This window comes from Melanaphis sacchari, unplaced genomic scaffold (assembly GCF_002803265.2).
Source record: "Melanaphis sacchari strain LSU unplaced genomic scaffold, SCAv2.0 Contig49_pilon_pilon, whole genome shotgun sequence".
In the NCBI taxonomy this organism is placed as follows: Eukaryota; Metazoa; Arthropoda; class Insecta; order Hemiptera; family Aphididae; genus Melanaphis; species Melanaphis sacchari.
In genome coordinates, this window is record NW_020271334.1 from 1047923 (window position 1) to 1060992 (window position 13070).

General features: G+C 34.6%; 1 protein-coding gene across 3 annotated transcripts in view; it reads right to left on the bottom strand.

The window, feature by feature from the left end:
- Positions 1 to 351: 351 nt before the first annotated feature.
- The window catches only part of LOC112598626 (discoidin domain-containing receptor tyrosine kinase B-like), a 141757-nt gene continuing 129038 nt past the window's right edge, over positions 352 to 13070 (bottom strand). For all 3 annotated transcript variants that reach the window (XM_025345146.1, XM_025345147.1, XM_025345145.1), the window contains 9 exons: positions 12001 to 12114; positions 10610 to 11032; positions 9055 to 9221; positions 6095 to 6217; positions 5303 to 5412; positions 4623 to 4823; positions 4032 to 4124; positions 3756 to 3897; positions 352 to 2112 (listed from right to left, as the gene is read on the bottom strand). In XM_025345146.1, coding sequence (XP_025200931.1) covers positions 1807 to 2112; positions 3756 to 3897; positions 4032 to 4124; positions 4623 to 4823; positions 5303 to 5412; positions 6095 to 6217; positions 9055 to 9221; positions 10610 to 11032; positions 12001 to 12114 — 1679 coding nt within the window. In that variant the 3' untranslated portion in view covers positions 352 to 1806. The remainder of the gene's footprint in view (positions 2113 to 3755; positions 3898 to 4031; positions 4125 to 4622; positions 4824 to 5302; positions 5413 to 6094; positions 6218 to 9054; positions 9222 to 10609; positions 11033 to 12000; positions 12115 to 13070) is intronic.

The window sequence follows — 13070 nt, forward strand, 5'->3', positions numbered from 1 at the left end:
TATGTACAATGTTCAAAAACGAGTAAGTTGAAGAATTAACAATAAACATTTTACATACTGTAATAATAATAATAATAATAATATAATATCTAAAGTGTACTATTTAAAAGTGTCATATTTTTAAAGTAACTTAAATATCACAATCTATAAAAAAAAAAATATATATTTATATATATTATATACTTATATAATAATACAGGTTCAATATGCTTTAAACAGGTGGTGTAAAATATACATCAGCCGAACAATTAATTATTATTTATGTACATATCATTCGTCTCGAGTAAAAAATAAAATATAAAAAGGGCTTGACTAGTAATTATTATATTATCGATATTTATATAATGTTTCTATAATAATAATATAATATGTACAACATAATTAATATTCTAATAATATAATGTAATGATTTAAATTTTTGAACAGCTTAGGTAGTACGTTATTGCGATTAAATGTGTTCTCGACGATTGTCGATTCCTGAACATTTGAGAGGATAACGTCGAGCGATTTACGAGAGGAGTTTTGAGAGAGGGGAAGGGCGATGCAACAAACCAACCGCCCGACTTTTATACAATATGTCGAAAATATTATTACAATATAAAATATAGGCAAACTACATCTCCACTAGAATCGCCATGACGGTGGACAATACACGAGCGATTAAAACGGAAATAGCAGATATGTTAATTCATTAGATTATCAGCGTTTTACACGTTTAAAAAAAAAAAAAAACGTTTATTATACACAATACAGATGAGACTCGCTTAAACGCGACGAGAAGAATCTAAAATAACAAGCAACAGCGCAGTTACAATATGAAAATAATCACGTCCGCGCGCACAAGCTCGCATTTCTCGTTTAATATATTATATTATAATCGCATTAAAATACGATACGCTAAATTAAAATACGTATGTTTGCGCAATGTCATTTCTCGATTGAACTGTGGCGGATAAAAGGAGACACGCCGGACGCGATATTCGTGCGCGGTCGATATTGCCTATTTTTCTATCAGTCTATATTATTAATATATTACACATGGCGTTTAAAATTTACAATTTATATTTATATTTATATATATATATATATGAATAATTCTAATATAATTATTGGTTTGTCTGTATATTATATTATGTACAGGACGATAACAAAAAACGGATACCGTACGAACTAGGCACTCGACGAACACACCGCCGAGGTAGTTGATTTCGACCAAGAACGGACGGTAATAATTCATTTGGTTCGGTGGATGATTAGTGAGATTACCAACACGCCGATAGGTATAATAATATGGTAGGTGTAAGAGATAGTGCGGTGACGACTCGTCAACGTGATATTACATTATGGTTATGATGTCATAATAATATTATCATTTTGTACAGACGTCGGGTCAATGAACAGAGAAACATAAGATGATGATAATAAAAATAATAATGAGAAAAAAAAAATAATAAAACAAATAATATTATTAAAAAAACAAACAAACGGCGCACTTTGTACGTGCGGCGGTGGCGGCGGCTCCGAGAGCTGTTGATTTATTGTGATCGCGCGTAGAAGCCGCGCGCCAAAAGAGATTGTCGAAACAGTAAATTGTCAGACGTCGGGGCGAGCGATAGAGTCGACCAGAGCTCGTAGTTAGTGTCTTCGGAGAGGTATTATTGTCGACCACCTCGTCGCCGACGTCGGGTTTCTCGGCTTCGTTCAGTCTGCGTCGCATCCGGGCAGATAGGAAGCGTTTTGCCGGAGCACGAAAGGCCATCCTTCGCGCCGACTGCCGTCGCTGCCGCCGCTGCCTCCGCCGGACCGTCATGACGCGGCGGCCGCGGGAGCGTAGCCCAGGTTCTTGCGCTGCAGGAACAGATGGATCTCCCGGAACGTGGGCCGGTCCGACTCCTGTCGCTTCCAGCACTCGCGCATCAGGTCGTAGATGTCCCGGCTGCACGCCGGCCGGGGCAGGTACTCGAACAGGCCGTCGTCCACGTGCATGTGCGACAGGTTCTCGACCACCCGATGGTCGGAGAACCCTTCGTACGGTCGGGACTTGGCCAGGTGCAGGATCTCCCAGAGGGTCACGGCAAACGACCACACGTCGCTCTTCGTCGAGTACTTGTCCTGTGGAAATGGTGCGCGAACGCGGTTTTAGTGTTATTGCGCCACGAGTGTGCACGATTTAACATCACGCGTAACAGTATATGATATAATATTATGATGAAATTAAAAATTAGAATAAAGCGATTTGGCGGAGGACATTCCCCTCATCGTCACCAAAATGTTTGGTCGATTTTGTGTTTCACGTTGTTAAAATTCAGTAAAAATCACACGATATAATAATTATTGTTATGTAGTATAGGCGTTCCCAGGGGGCACTTTCCTCCCCTAGAAGTTAAAATTTTGTCACCTAATTGAAATAACTGAATGCAATGATGACGAAAAATAATAATGTTCTATAAATAAAATGTATAAAAAAGATCTCCATAATTTTTATATTAATTTTGTCCCTCCCCCTTCCCTAGAAAAATGTCTGGGGACGTTCATGGTTTGTAGTAGTAACGCCAAAACTATTGCACGCTCTTTTGTGAATTAATAATAATCAATAGGTACTTATTTAACGGCTAGGATCACACTATGCGTTTTGTCGGTTCCCGATCAACCGGAGCCAAACCGCAACACTCTAAAATAAAATAGGTTTAAATATAAAACGCGTTATCAGGGCCAGACTAGACCGATTTACGGAACCGATTAAAAACCGTCGGGAAGCGACCGCAACGTGTTGCGGCCCAACCGTCCGGTTGCGTTTCGGGATGTAAAGCACAACACATGCAATGCAATTTGTCCGATCACATTTGTGCGGATTATCGGTAACCGAAATTGAAAATTTTATGAATAATTAATAATGATTTTTAAATTTAAATAATTAAAAAACTTAAAATATATTTGTAATATACATATATATATATATATATATATATATATATATTATATTTTATTTATATTATAGATGTATATTATTATTTATTAGTATAATTAGTTGATACACGTTTTAAATAAAAACAAATAATTCTAATTACACAACCTTTTTATTATTTTTTTACTTATAATACTAGATACATTTCGTTTAAATAAAAAATCAGTTTAAAATTTAAATTTAAATTAAAAACGATTTTCGGGCTTTTTAATCTCATTTGTATGTATTCGGTTACCGATAAAACGCACAGTATGATCGATCGTCCCGATTGCGGTTAATCGGGATAGTATTTTTCGGTTGCCGACAAAACGCATAGTGTGATCCTAGCCTAACCTTTAGCTACTAAATATTTATTTCACCGAATAGATATTTTTTCCGAAAAAAAAAAAAAATCATAATGACTTATTTTATCATCCAATAAAATACTTATAATTTATTGTTTTCGCGAAAATTGTCGTGTGGCTGTGTACGGATTTTATCGTGTTTTGATACAGGTAAATCTGCCGTATTTTGAGAAATATAAAAATGTTCTAAGAATATAAAATTTAATTTACTGCATACAAAATGGACGTATACTTTCAAACTAGAATATTTTCTGCGAAATATGTTGAAGAGTTGTAGGTTTCTAGGTAGGTACCGTTTGAAAAGAAAAGCAATTTATTTAAGATTCTGATTAGTGTTCTAGAAGAAGACTTCTACTTATCGGAATCTTCAATAAATAATGAAAACCGTTTATACGATATTATTATTTTATGATGGTCTAAACGATTCTAGAGAAGGCTTAACTCACCAAGAACGCTGATTCCCACGACATCCATCGGACGGGGAGTCCGAGATTGCCGTCCAGTTTGTAGTAGTCGGCCGCATACGCTTCGTTGTCGGTGCCGAAATCGCTGATTTTTACCTTGTATGCTTTTCCCACCAAGCAATTCCTGAAACACGTTTGGAAATTAATTATTTTATAACAGTTGCCGAGGGAGTGCCGCCGCCGCCGCCGCTGCGACAGTCGTCGTCGTTAATAATGGTAATGAAATACGCCGAAATAAATTCATTATTAGGTTAATACCTGGTAGCCAAATCACGGTGGACGAAGTTCAATGATTCCAGGTAACGCATCCCGGACGCTATTTGTGTTGCGAGATACAGCAGACATTGGAAACTGAAAATTACGTACGCGGAAAACGGGTTGTTAGAAAACGATGGTGTTTTATATCTCACACAAGACGCTCATTTATCAGTCGATATTATGTTGTGCTATGAAAATAATATAAATATATTTTTAAATTATACTCAAATTATTATAATGTTAAGTCGTCGAGACTTGTGTAAACGTGCACGACGAGACGTTATTTTTTTTAAAATCTTGATGTTTAAAATATATCTAAAAAAAACAATACAACCATTTATGACGAGCATTTGAAATTTAGATGTGATGACGAAAGTTGTCAGTTGTAACTTTCAAATTGATATTGTGACGTTCGATTAGTTTTCAACGATTATTTCCATAATATGTAAAACGGGTTGCTCGTTATTTGAAAAAATCAAAACCCCGTAATGTTTTTTTTTTCAAAAAAAAAAAAAAAAAAAAAAAATCGACTGATAAGACGAGTGTTGTGGACGTTAGTTTATCTCATTAAGTTTTGACACAAATTGGTACCTGAGAGTTTTCACAGTGGGCGGCAAGTTCCGGGCAGCTTCGACGGGTACGTGTGTTTTGAGGAACTGGTTGAGGTCGCCGTGCTCGCTGTATTCCATGACTACGCACAGTGGCTGTTCCGAAGTACACACGCCTAACACTCTGGCGATGTTTTGATCTTCCAGACCGGCCAAAATCCTCACATCGTTTTGTAGTTCAGCTCTACAACACCCACACAGCGTTATAACAATCGTATAAAATATATTAAATAATAGAATGACTTTATTGAATTATCATCGAATCTCGCTGGATTCTTTCTATTTGTCACAAAAAACATTGAGTAAAACTTCAATAGCCATTAGTCAAGTCTTGTAATTAAAATAATAAATTTAAAATTGATTTTATTCAAAGTCATTAATAATTAGTAATTGAATATTTTTATTATATATATTATACATATATACATAAAAAACATGTTAATTGATATGCAATAATATATAGTTTTAAACTGCCTAATCGATACACCCGTCACCTATAAAAACGATTTATTTGTGGATTTCAGATAAAATCTGAATAAAATAATGAGTTATTTTGATCTAAGTTTTGAATACTGGTTAGAGCATTGCTTTAATTACTTCAGATTACAAAAGGTCGAGTTCCATAACTGGTTATGTGTTTTTGAATAATCTATTTTAATTTACCTTTCTTTTTCCGATAACGCGGGCGAGAAGAATTTTACGGCCACCAGTCGTTTGCCCAGTGTCATTTTCGAGCTGTATTCGTTGATACCGTCCGCTTCGGCCACGTAAATCTAAAACAAATCGAATAATGTTGTTATTTGTTAGGTACGTATTTGTTTTTTTTTCAACAATTAATCAAAATAAACTTGGATAGCATTTTTTTTTTTAATAATATATTATAGGTAGTAACAAAACATAATAAAAAAACGTATAGAAAACTAGGAAAATTACGATTTTTATTTGACCACAAATAATATAAAAATCGGTTACGCATAAGATATTTTTATGGATATACAAATTTTTTATCGTAAAACTCAAAATAGTATAAGCTTAACGCATGGATGCAAGATGAAACAGTGAGTTTTTATTATTCGAACACAACTTTTAAGTCGTATATTGTTTTAACCGAACTATGTTTGTACTATTACAATATTCACTAGATAAATTCGGTCATCAAAACTTCTGATAGGTATGATATTTTTTCTTTAAATTATCGTGTTTTATCTACTTTGGGTTTTACAAAATATAAAGTCATGCGTACGTGTTGCTGTAAAACACATCATAACTGCGTAAAATATTACGATACTTAGAATATGTTTAAGTATTTGTTATTCGATAACATTCCTAAAAAGTACCTATAGCTGAACTTTTAGGGGATTGGATTGTGTGAAAAAAAATCGATCGCAGTACCTAGTGATCATAAACGTAATGTCGAAAACTAGTTTGTAGAGTGATTTTGACAACACAACTTACCGCTCCGTAATTACCCTCACTGAGTTTGGACAACATACGCAGACGGTGCCGTGGGAATTCGGGCACAGGCGTTTGTTCGAGCCGGCGTTTCAATGCGGTTTGGGATTCTTGTTTTTGCGAAGACTGTAAAAAAATTAAAACAAAAAAGTAAATACATATTATAACGTGTGTAGTTGGATATAGACGGTGTAATGTATGGGCAGGCATACAAATAGTAATGCGCGTAGTCCGTATAAAGCGTTAAATGTTAATAGGTCATCGTCGATGACGAGGAGTGAGAGAAAGGTGGACGACGGACGACCAAAATGCCAAATCTTTTCCTACTATACACGCACAATATATACGTTTGAATGGGAATAATTTTAAAAATTGCTCCCCTTCTCGACGGTTTTTGTTTTACCCGATTATTCGACAATGCTTTTGGGAATTTATTGACCTATGATAATATATACTACACCGTATAATATAAAACCTGTAATAACACTATTAAATGTGTTCAACGTATTATTATCATTTATCAAATGAGTAAAAAAAAAAGAAAAAAAAAAGTAAACAAACATAGGCAATTAATAGGTAAAAATCGATATTTTTAAAGTGGGCTGCTCGAATGGAATTTGGGTACTGATGATTTTATTCAATTCTCGTCATGCGAGCACACTTGAGTTCTTACAATACACACATAATATAATGATTGTTTCGTCAACATTTGATATTTTTTTTTTCTCGAGTATAAAATATACAATGAGACGTTATTGTACAAATAATAATGAATGTAAATCATAATCTTACACGAAACACAACATAAAAATAAAAAAAAAAAAAAAACCGTATGTCTTCCTCGCGTCTAATAAAATCGCTCTGTTTACACACACCACACACACACACACACACACACACACACACACACACACACACACACACACACACACACACACACGGTGTGTGATACGTGTCATATCTCCATGATATATTACAAGTCTGGGCACTTTTACCTATATACTATATTATTATATTGTGCTGTGCTATGCTACGTAGACGGGCAACGGCTATTGTAACACACGGCGACAAATGACAATGTGCGATATGGCAGTGCGGTGGTGGTCCTCGCAGATGACGTTTTCACACGACGGACGATAATATTGTACTACGTAGGTGTACTGTGTATTTGCCGTGCAGTGCACATTTAGCGGACTGGGTGTACGTCATATTGTGTGTCTATGTAGGTAATGGCATTGTACAGGCTCGGGAAACGCATATATACGCCCGAAAACGAACAAACGTTCGTGAACATAATATCACGTGCGTACCTACCTATATCACTATATGGTATATGGGTACACTACGCAACAGCTATTTGTATCAATCACTCGGTGGTGGTAAACACAATAATATTATATAAGGTACAAACACGAGTCAAGTCAACGCACGAGATATGCTGAACACACACACACAAACACACTCACTCGCTGGCAAACGGGCGCTATTCAAGGCGACATGACAAGTCGTGTTCGGGCCCATTATTCATAATCTTTTCAGTGAAACGACACACACACACACACACGATAAGGGTGGGCGAGGAGAAAATCATGGGCGAAGAAGCGGCGCGTGGAACGGGAGCGGAGCACCGTGTTTCCGTGCTCGTCGAGTCCGCCGCAGTATAAATCATCATCTCCTGGCGAAATTATTTCCAAGACTGCTGCGGGGATGGCACACGACGATGACACGCGAGCGCGCGCGGTCGGTGGAACGCGGAGGACACCTCATTTATTTTTCCCCTCTCTCTTTTTTTCCAATCTCGTAAAAATGCCCATCTCGTTATATTTCGTACGTTTTTAATTTTAGTTAGTCGTTTAAAACCTAATCGCGTATCATGTTTCAATGTTATAATAATTATTATAATACACGACCAACGAATGACTAAGTCTTTAATTATTATTATTATTCCCGAGCACTCGACACGTTGTTTAATCCATTCGTGCAGGTTCTCACAGTGTTATAAATTTGTTTTCTGTTTCGATTCCAGGAACATCTTGGATGCTTTTCTTTTGCGCAGTTTTTATTATTCATTATGGTTATTATTATTATTTTTTTTTTTTTTATGGCATTCTGAAGTATAAATATTTCATCATTTTACTCTACAAAACAATAAACTAATGTTTAATTTTGTTCGAAAATCATGTACTTGTATACTACTTATACTATGTATATAAATTATGATAAAAAAAGTATAACTGAAATATATTATACCTTCAGGCTTCAGTCTTATTGTTGTACTGCACTTTAGGACAGTAAGATTAACCATGAATATGGGCGGGAAGAGGAATATTTGATGCACACGGTACCCCGAGATAAAAGAAAATTAAGTTTAATTATTTAAATAAAATCATAATTTTTGTATATTTTTAACGATATAAGAATAAGAAAACGCGTAAAAAGTAGTACCTATATTTGTAATATTTCTCCCTATATAAATTAAATGATACAAAAAAATAAAATAATGGTTGAAAAGAAGCTTTAGTCGATTAGTTATTTATAATAAAAAAATATTGTAAAAAATCGATGGTATAAACAACAATTACGTGATTAAAAATTAATAACTGTTTAATTTTTTACTTCAAATAGTTTTAATTTATGTCCTTATAAATATTTTTATACTCCACATTATAATCCAAGTATCTATACTTAAAATGTGTGATTGTCGTAAAGTAGAATAATATACTGGATTTATGATGCTCGAAAATTCGTTAAATAAAGACAAATCTATAAATTGTTACTTTACCGAGTTATACTACGCTGCATACTTGTCTTGTGTCGGACTCATAAATTGAAATCAGTTTTATTATTTATTCCTAAGTGGACGTTTGTGTCAGTACTGTTTTCGAGTTTCTTCAAGTCAAGAACACTTGTGGATTTATGTACGTGGACTTGGCACTCTTATGAAAACATATGTTAAAACTTACTTTTTTACTACTTCTGCTTTCGTCCGTGGGATACATTTTGTTCCTGGCAAACGTGTCGGTCGTGACAGGAGCCACAGGAGGAGCTGACGGTGGCGGAGGTGGCGGTGGCGAAGTGGTGAGTAATGGCATGGTTCCGGTCTCGGGCACGGCGTATTCGTACGCAGAGTCTGAAAGGTAAACAATGGTAAGTTGCTTTCAACAAAAGTGGAATACAATAAGACTTCATTAAATCTTTTAACTTTTGCAACTTTTGTTGAAGAAAAAAAAATAGTATTCATTTGTAAATTAATTAATGGATTCAAGTACAAAATGAAAGCACAAGTCGTTTCTCTATCCCTTCACTGCGAACCCCGTTAAACGCGGAACGAGTCGTTCGATTGTTTGAACGGTTCATAATTTTGAGGGAAATATCGATTTCTTAGTATGCATACGTAGCACAAGGTTTTAACCAACATTGTACAGCATTTCTGTTTTTCCTCGTCGACTAAATGGACAACACACAACGGCAAATCATGTATCGACGTCTGGTCATAATTTAATGCTTACGTATATGATTTTGACCCCATGTCTCGATATACAGTATAATGTAGAAACGCGACGCTTGTGGAATGTACACAGCGATGAATATATAGTATAAACACGGAATATTTGAAGAACGTCAGCAATGATAATTTACTAATTTAGACAATATTTGTACCTATGTTTTACTGGTAATAATTATTAAAATAATAACAGTGGAAATCTCGAGAAGGTTTGACGACAAATATTTATCAAGATGACGTTTCATTCTAAGATTAAACAAATACCGTGATTCGTTAAGTCTGTTGTCTTGTTCTCGCACGCGCACATAACGAACCAAAATCAAGTTGACGCGCGCGCGTTGTAAGATATGATTGGTAAGTGAAGTGATTTAAAAATTAAAAACACGAAACAATATTTCAGCACAGAATTTTTCCATACAATTTTCAGTTTTTATTGATAACAATTTTATCGACGTTTTTCGGGGCATCGAAGAAACAATTTTAATATTGTAACTAAAAAAGTGTTGGTGAATATAAAATATGTTTAAACCTATATTAAGCTAGTCTATGTCAATTAAATGTTGTTGATAATTTTTTTTCTATTCGGGTTATAAGTTCAGTGTATCGAATAACCACTATTATCATGATTATTAGCGCGATGTTATGAACTGTTCCAAAAATCAATTGAAAATTGTAAATATCTAAATCTAATCAAATATAGTTTATTTTAAAAATTATGATTAATTTATAGTCAAATTAAATTATACTCTATTTATTGTTTATTTTGATGACTTAAAATATAACTCAAGTATTTAACACTAAATTCGTTTACAATAAACTGTAGACAGGCGTAAACGTGACAGAAATGAAAACCATAAATATAAATTATACTTATTTAAATAAGCTTCTCGAAGTGATTTCAATCTGAATGCTTTAAAAGTTAGGTTCGAATTCGAGTGATTTAATGAAAAAAAAAAAAATACACTTTTTTCCCAAAAATCGGGTTCATCATTATTATTATAATTATTACTCACTTCCTGAATCCACGTTGCGGCCGACTACCACAGTACTGTAACTGTAGAACGGTGTGTGCGCGTGATACGGCTCCTGGTACGGTTCAGCGTCCAGCTGGATCAGCCTGTCCATGTCGTGTAGGTGGGCGTTGACGGCGCCTGCCGGATGTCCGTGGCCGGTGCCGCCGTGGTGACTGGCCGAGCTTCCCGTGCCGGCTTCCTTATAACTGCCGCCTGTGCCGCAGCTACTGCCCGATGACATTCCAGGACATCCGTTGCCCGTGGCCAGTGCGCTCTTGCCCACCAACGGGCTGGCGAAGCATTTCCTCCTCCGGTGCCGGGATACAATCAGGAAAATAGCAACCGCCAGCAATATGATGACTGCCATTAGCACACCGATAATGACCGCCATGTACGTCTGGTCCTCGTCTTTGGCAGTAGGGACTGCACAGGATACAAAGACAGAAGGATTAACGAGATGTACGTAATAAGGCAATACCGATTTGTGTTACACGCGTATTTTATTATATCACAGGGTAACTTTCACCTAGTGTAAGTGTGGGATTTCATTCTGAGGGCGAGCTTGTAGTAAGATCACTGCCCACTTAGGGAGTGTTATTTAGAAATACAAACTTCTGTTTTTCAAATGATAACTCCTCTTTTATACATTGCGAGTGGCTTAGCGTATATTTTTGCTGATTATGTTAACGTATAAAAATCAGAATTCGAATGGATAGTTATTGAGGTATTTAACATTGGGCTTTTAATGATAATAGTCCACATTATAATGCGTTTAGAAGATAATATGGGGGCTACGGAAATTCGGAAATTTTAGTAATTTATACTGATCTAATAGTGTTTATAATTTATAAAATTATCAAAGTACGTATAATAAATAAAACTATTTATTGTTGTTTACGGAGTAATCGTTTTAGAAAATAGAAGATAACCATAATATTATTATATCGAATCCATGGCGTAGCGATTTCATTTTATCGATAGCGTATGTGTAGATTTAAATAACACGATTTAATTATAAAATATGTTAACATTTATGTGTTTGAGATGACTAGGTGATTTATTGAAGAATTCATTACAAGTTTAATAATATATAAATATTATGATAGAAATTTTGTTGTTGCGTATTATGATTATTTGAACGAGTTGAGCTGCAATTATAATGGTAACGAACTCATAATGGTCTCAACATAATAGGTACCATTTAAAATTAATAACTTTGTAAGTGTAATTAGTAAGTTATACGTATAGGTAATACTATAATTATTATCACAAATTCTTTAAAATCACATGTTTAAAGCCCTTTAAAAAAATTTAATGATGTAGTCCTCTTAACGATTAATACAATGTTTATAATAATTTATTATTTTAATAATATTTCATAGTAGCCGTACCTGGGAGTTCCGGTCTCAGAGGATCCTGATGATCTTTCATCGTCGAACCGTTCTTCTGAATAGGCGGCTCTGGCGGTATAGCACTTTCCTCGGAGAAATTGCCCTGAGCGACATCTAAAAAAAAAAAAAAATGACCGGAAACTTATAATCCATATTCAAACAAACTTCTAGCGGTATGAAAATATAATATTTTTTTAGTAATTTTAAACCATTTTAATAGATAATATTGCTATAACTATCGTCGCAATATTCATTTAAGCAGATATTTAGAAGCCAGCGAAACGTTTCCATAGATTTCTTAAATATTTTGATAAAACTAAAGTAAGTTAAACTACCTAGCAATAATATTTCATAGAATATTAGTGGTGAGTATGTCATTGACAATATTTAAGAGAGTAAGGGGGGCACATTTAAATATGTGAAAATACTTTTTCGATAAAAATTCAAAGTTGGTGAAAATAATAAAATGAATAGCAATAGTGAAAACAGTATTTTATATTTTAATGTATAATAATTATTTAAAACTATCGTTTAATTTTTGTGTTTTGTAACACTGTTTGGAATAGTAACCATTTATATTCAAATTTTTACTCATATACACTATACGTATATTGTGTGTGACAATTAATTTGCATGTGTACAAGAGTGTAAAAAGGGGCATGCGGTTTAGCACCATTGCATAACGAATGTCTTTCACAGTTAAAAAGCAACGAATTTAAAGCGGGTAGACCGAAATAATGGGAATGAGGATAGTAGGAGGGTCCAGAAGCAATTACGTAGGCCCATTGTTCAAGAGCACCTCAAAAACCGCAGCAATTAAGGGTCTCACAATTTTCGTTGTCATTATTATCCCAGTGGACAGGCAACTTATATAAAAGTTCTTAATTAAAAAATACTCGGTTCGACGATTTAAAAAAACCCACTCCGGCTCTTGCACTTTTATGCGAGCACCAAAAATTAATAAAATACAAGAATAAAACGCGAAAAATTCGAGGAAATTAAATAATGGAAATAAAATAGTTATCCTGCTTCTTAGTGAATAATAAAAATAAAAAAAAAAAATCATTATG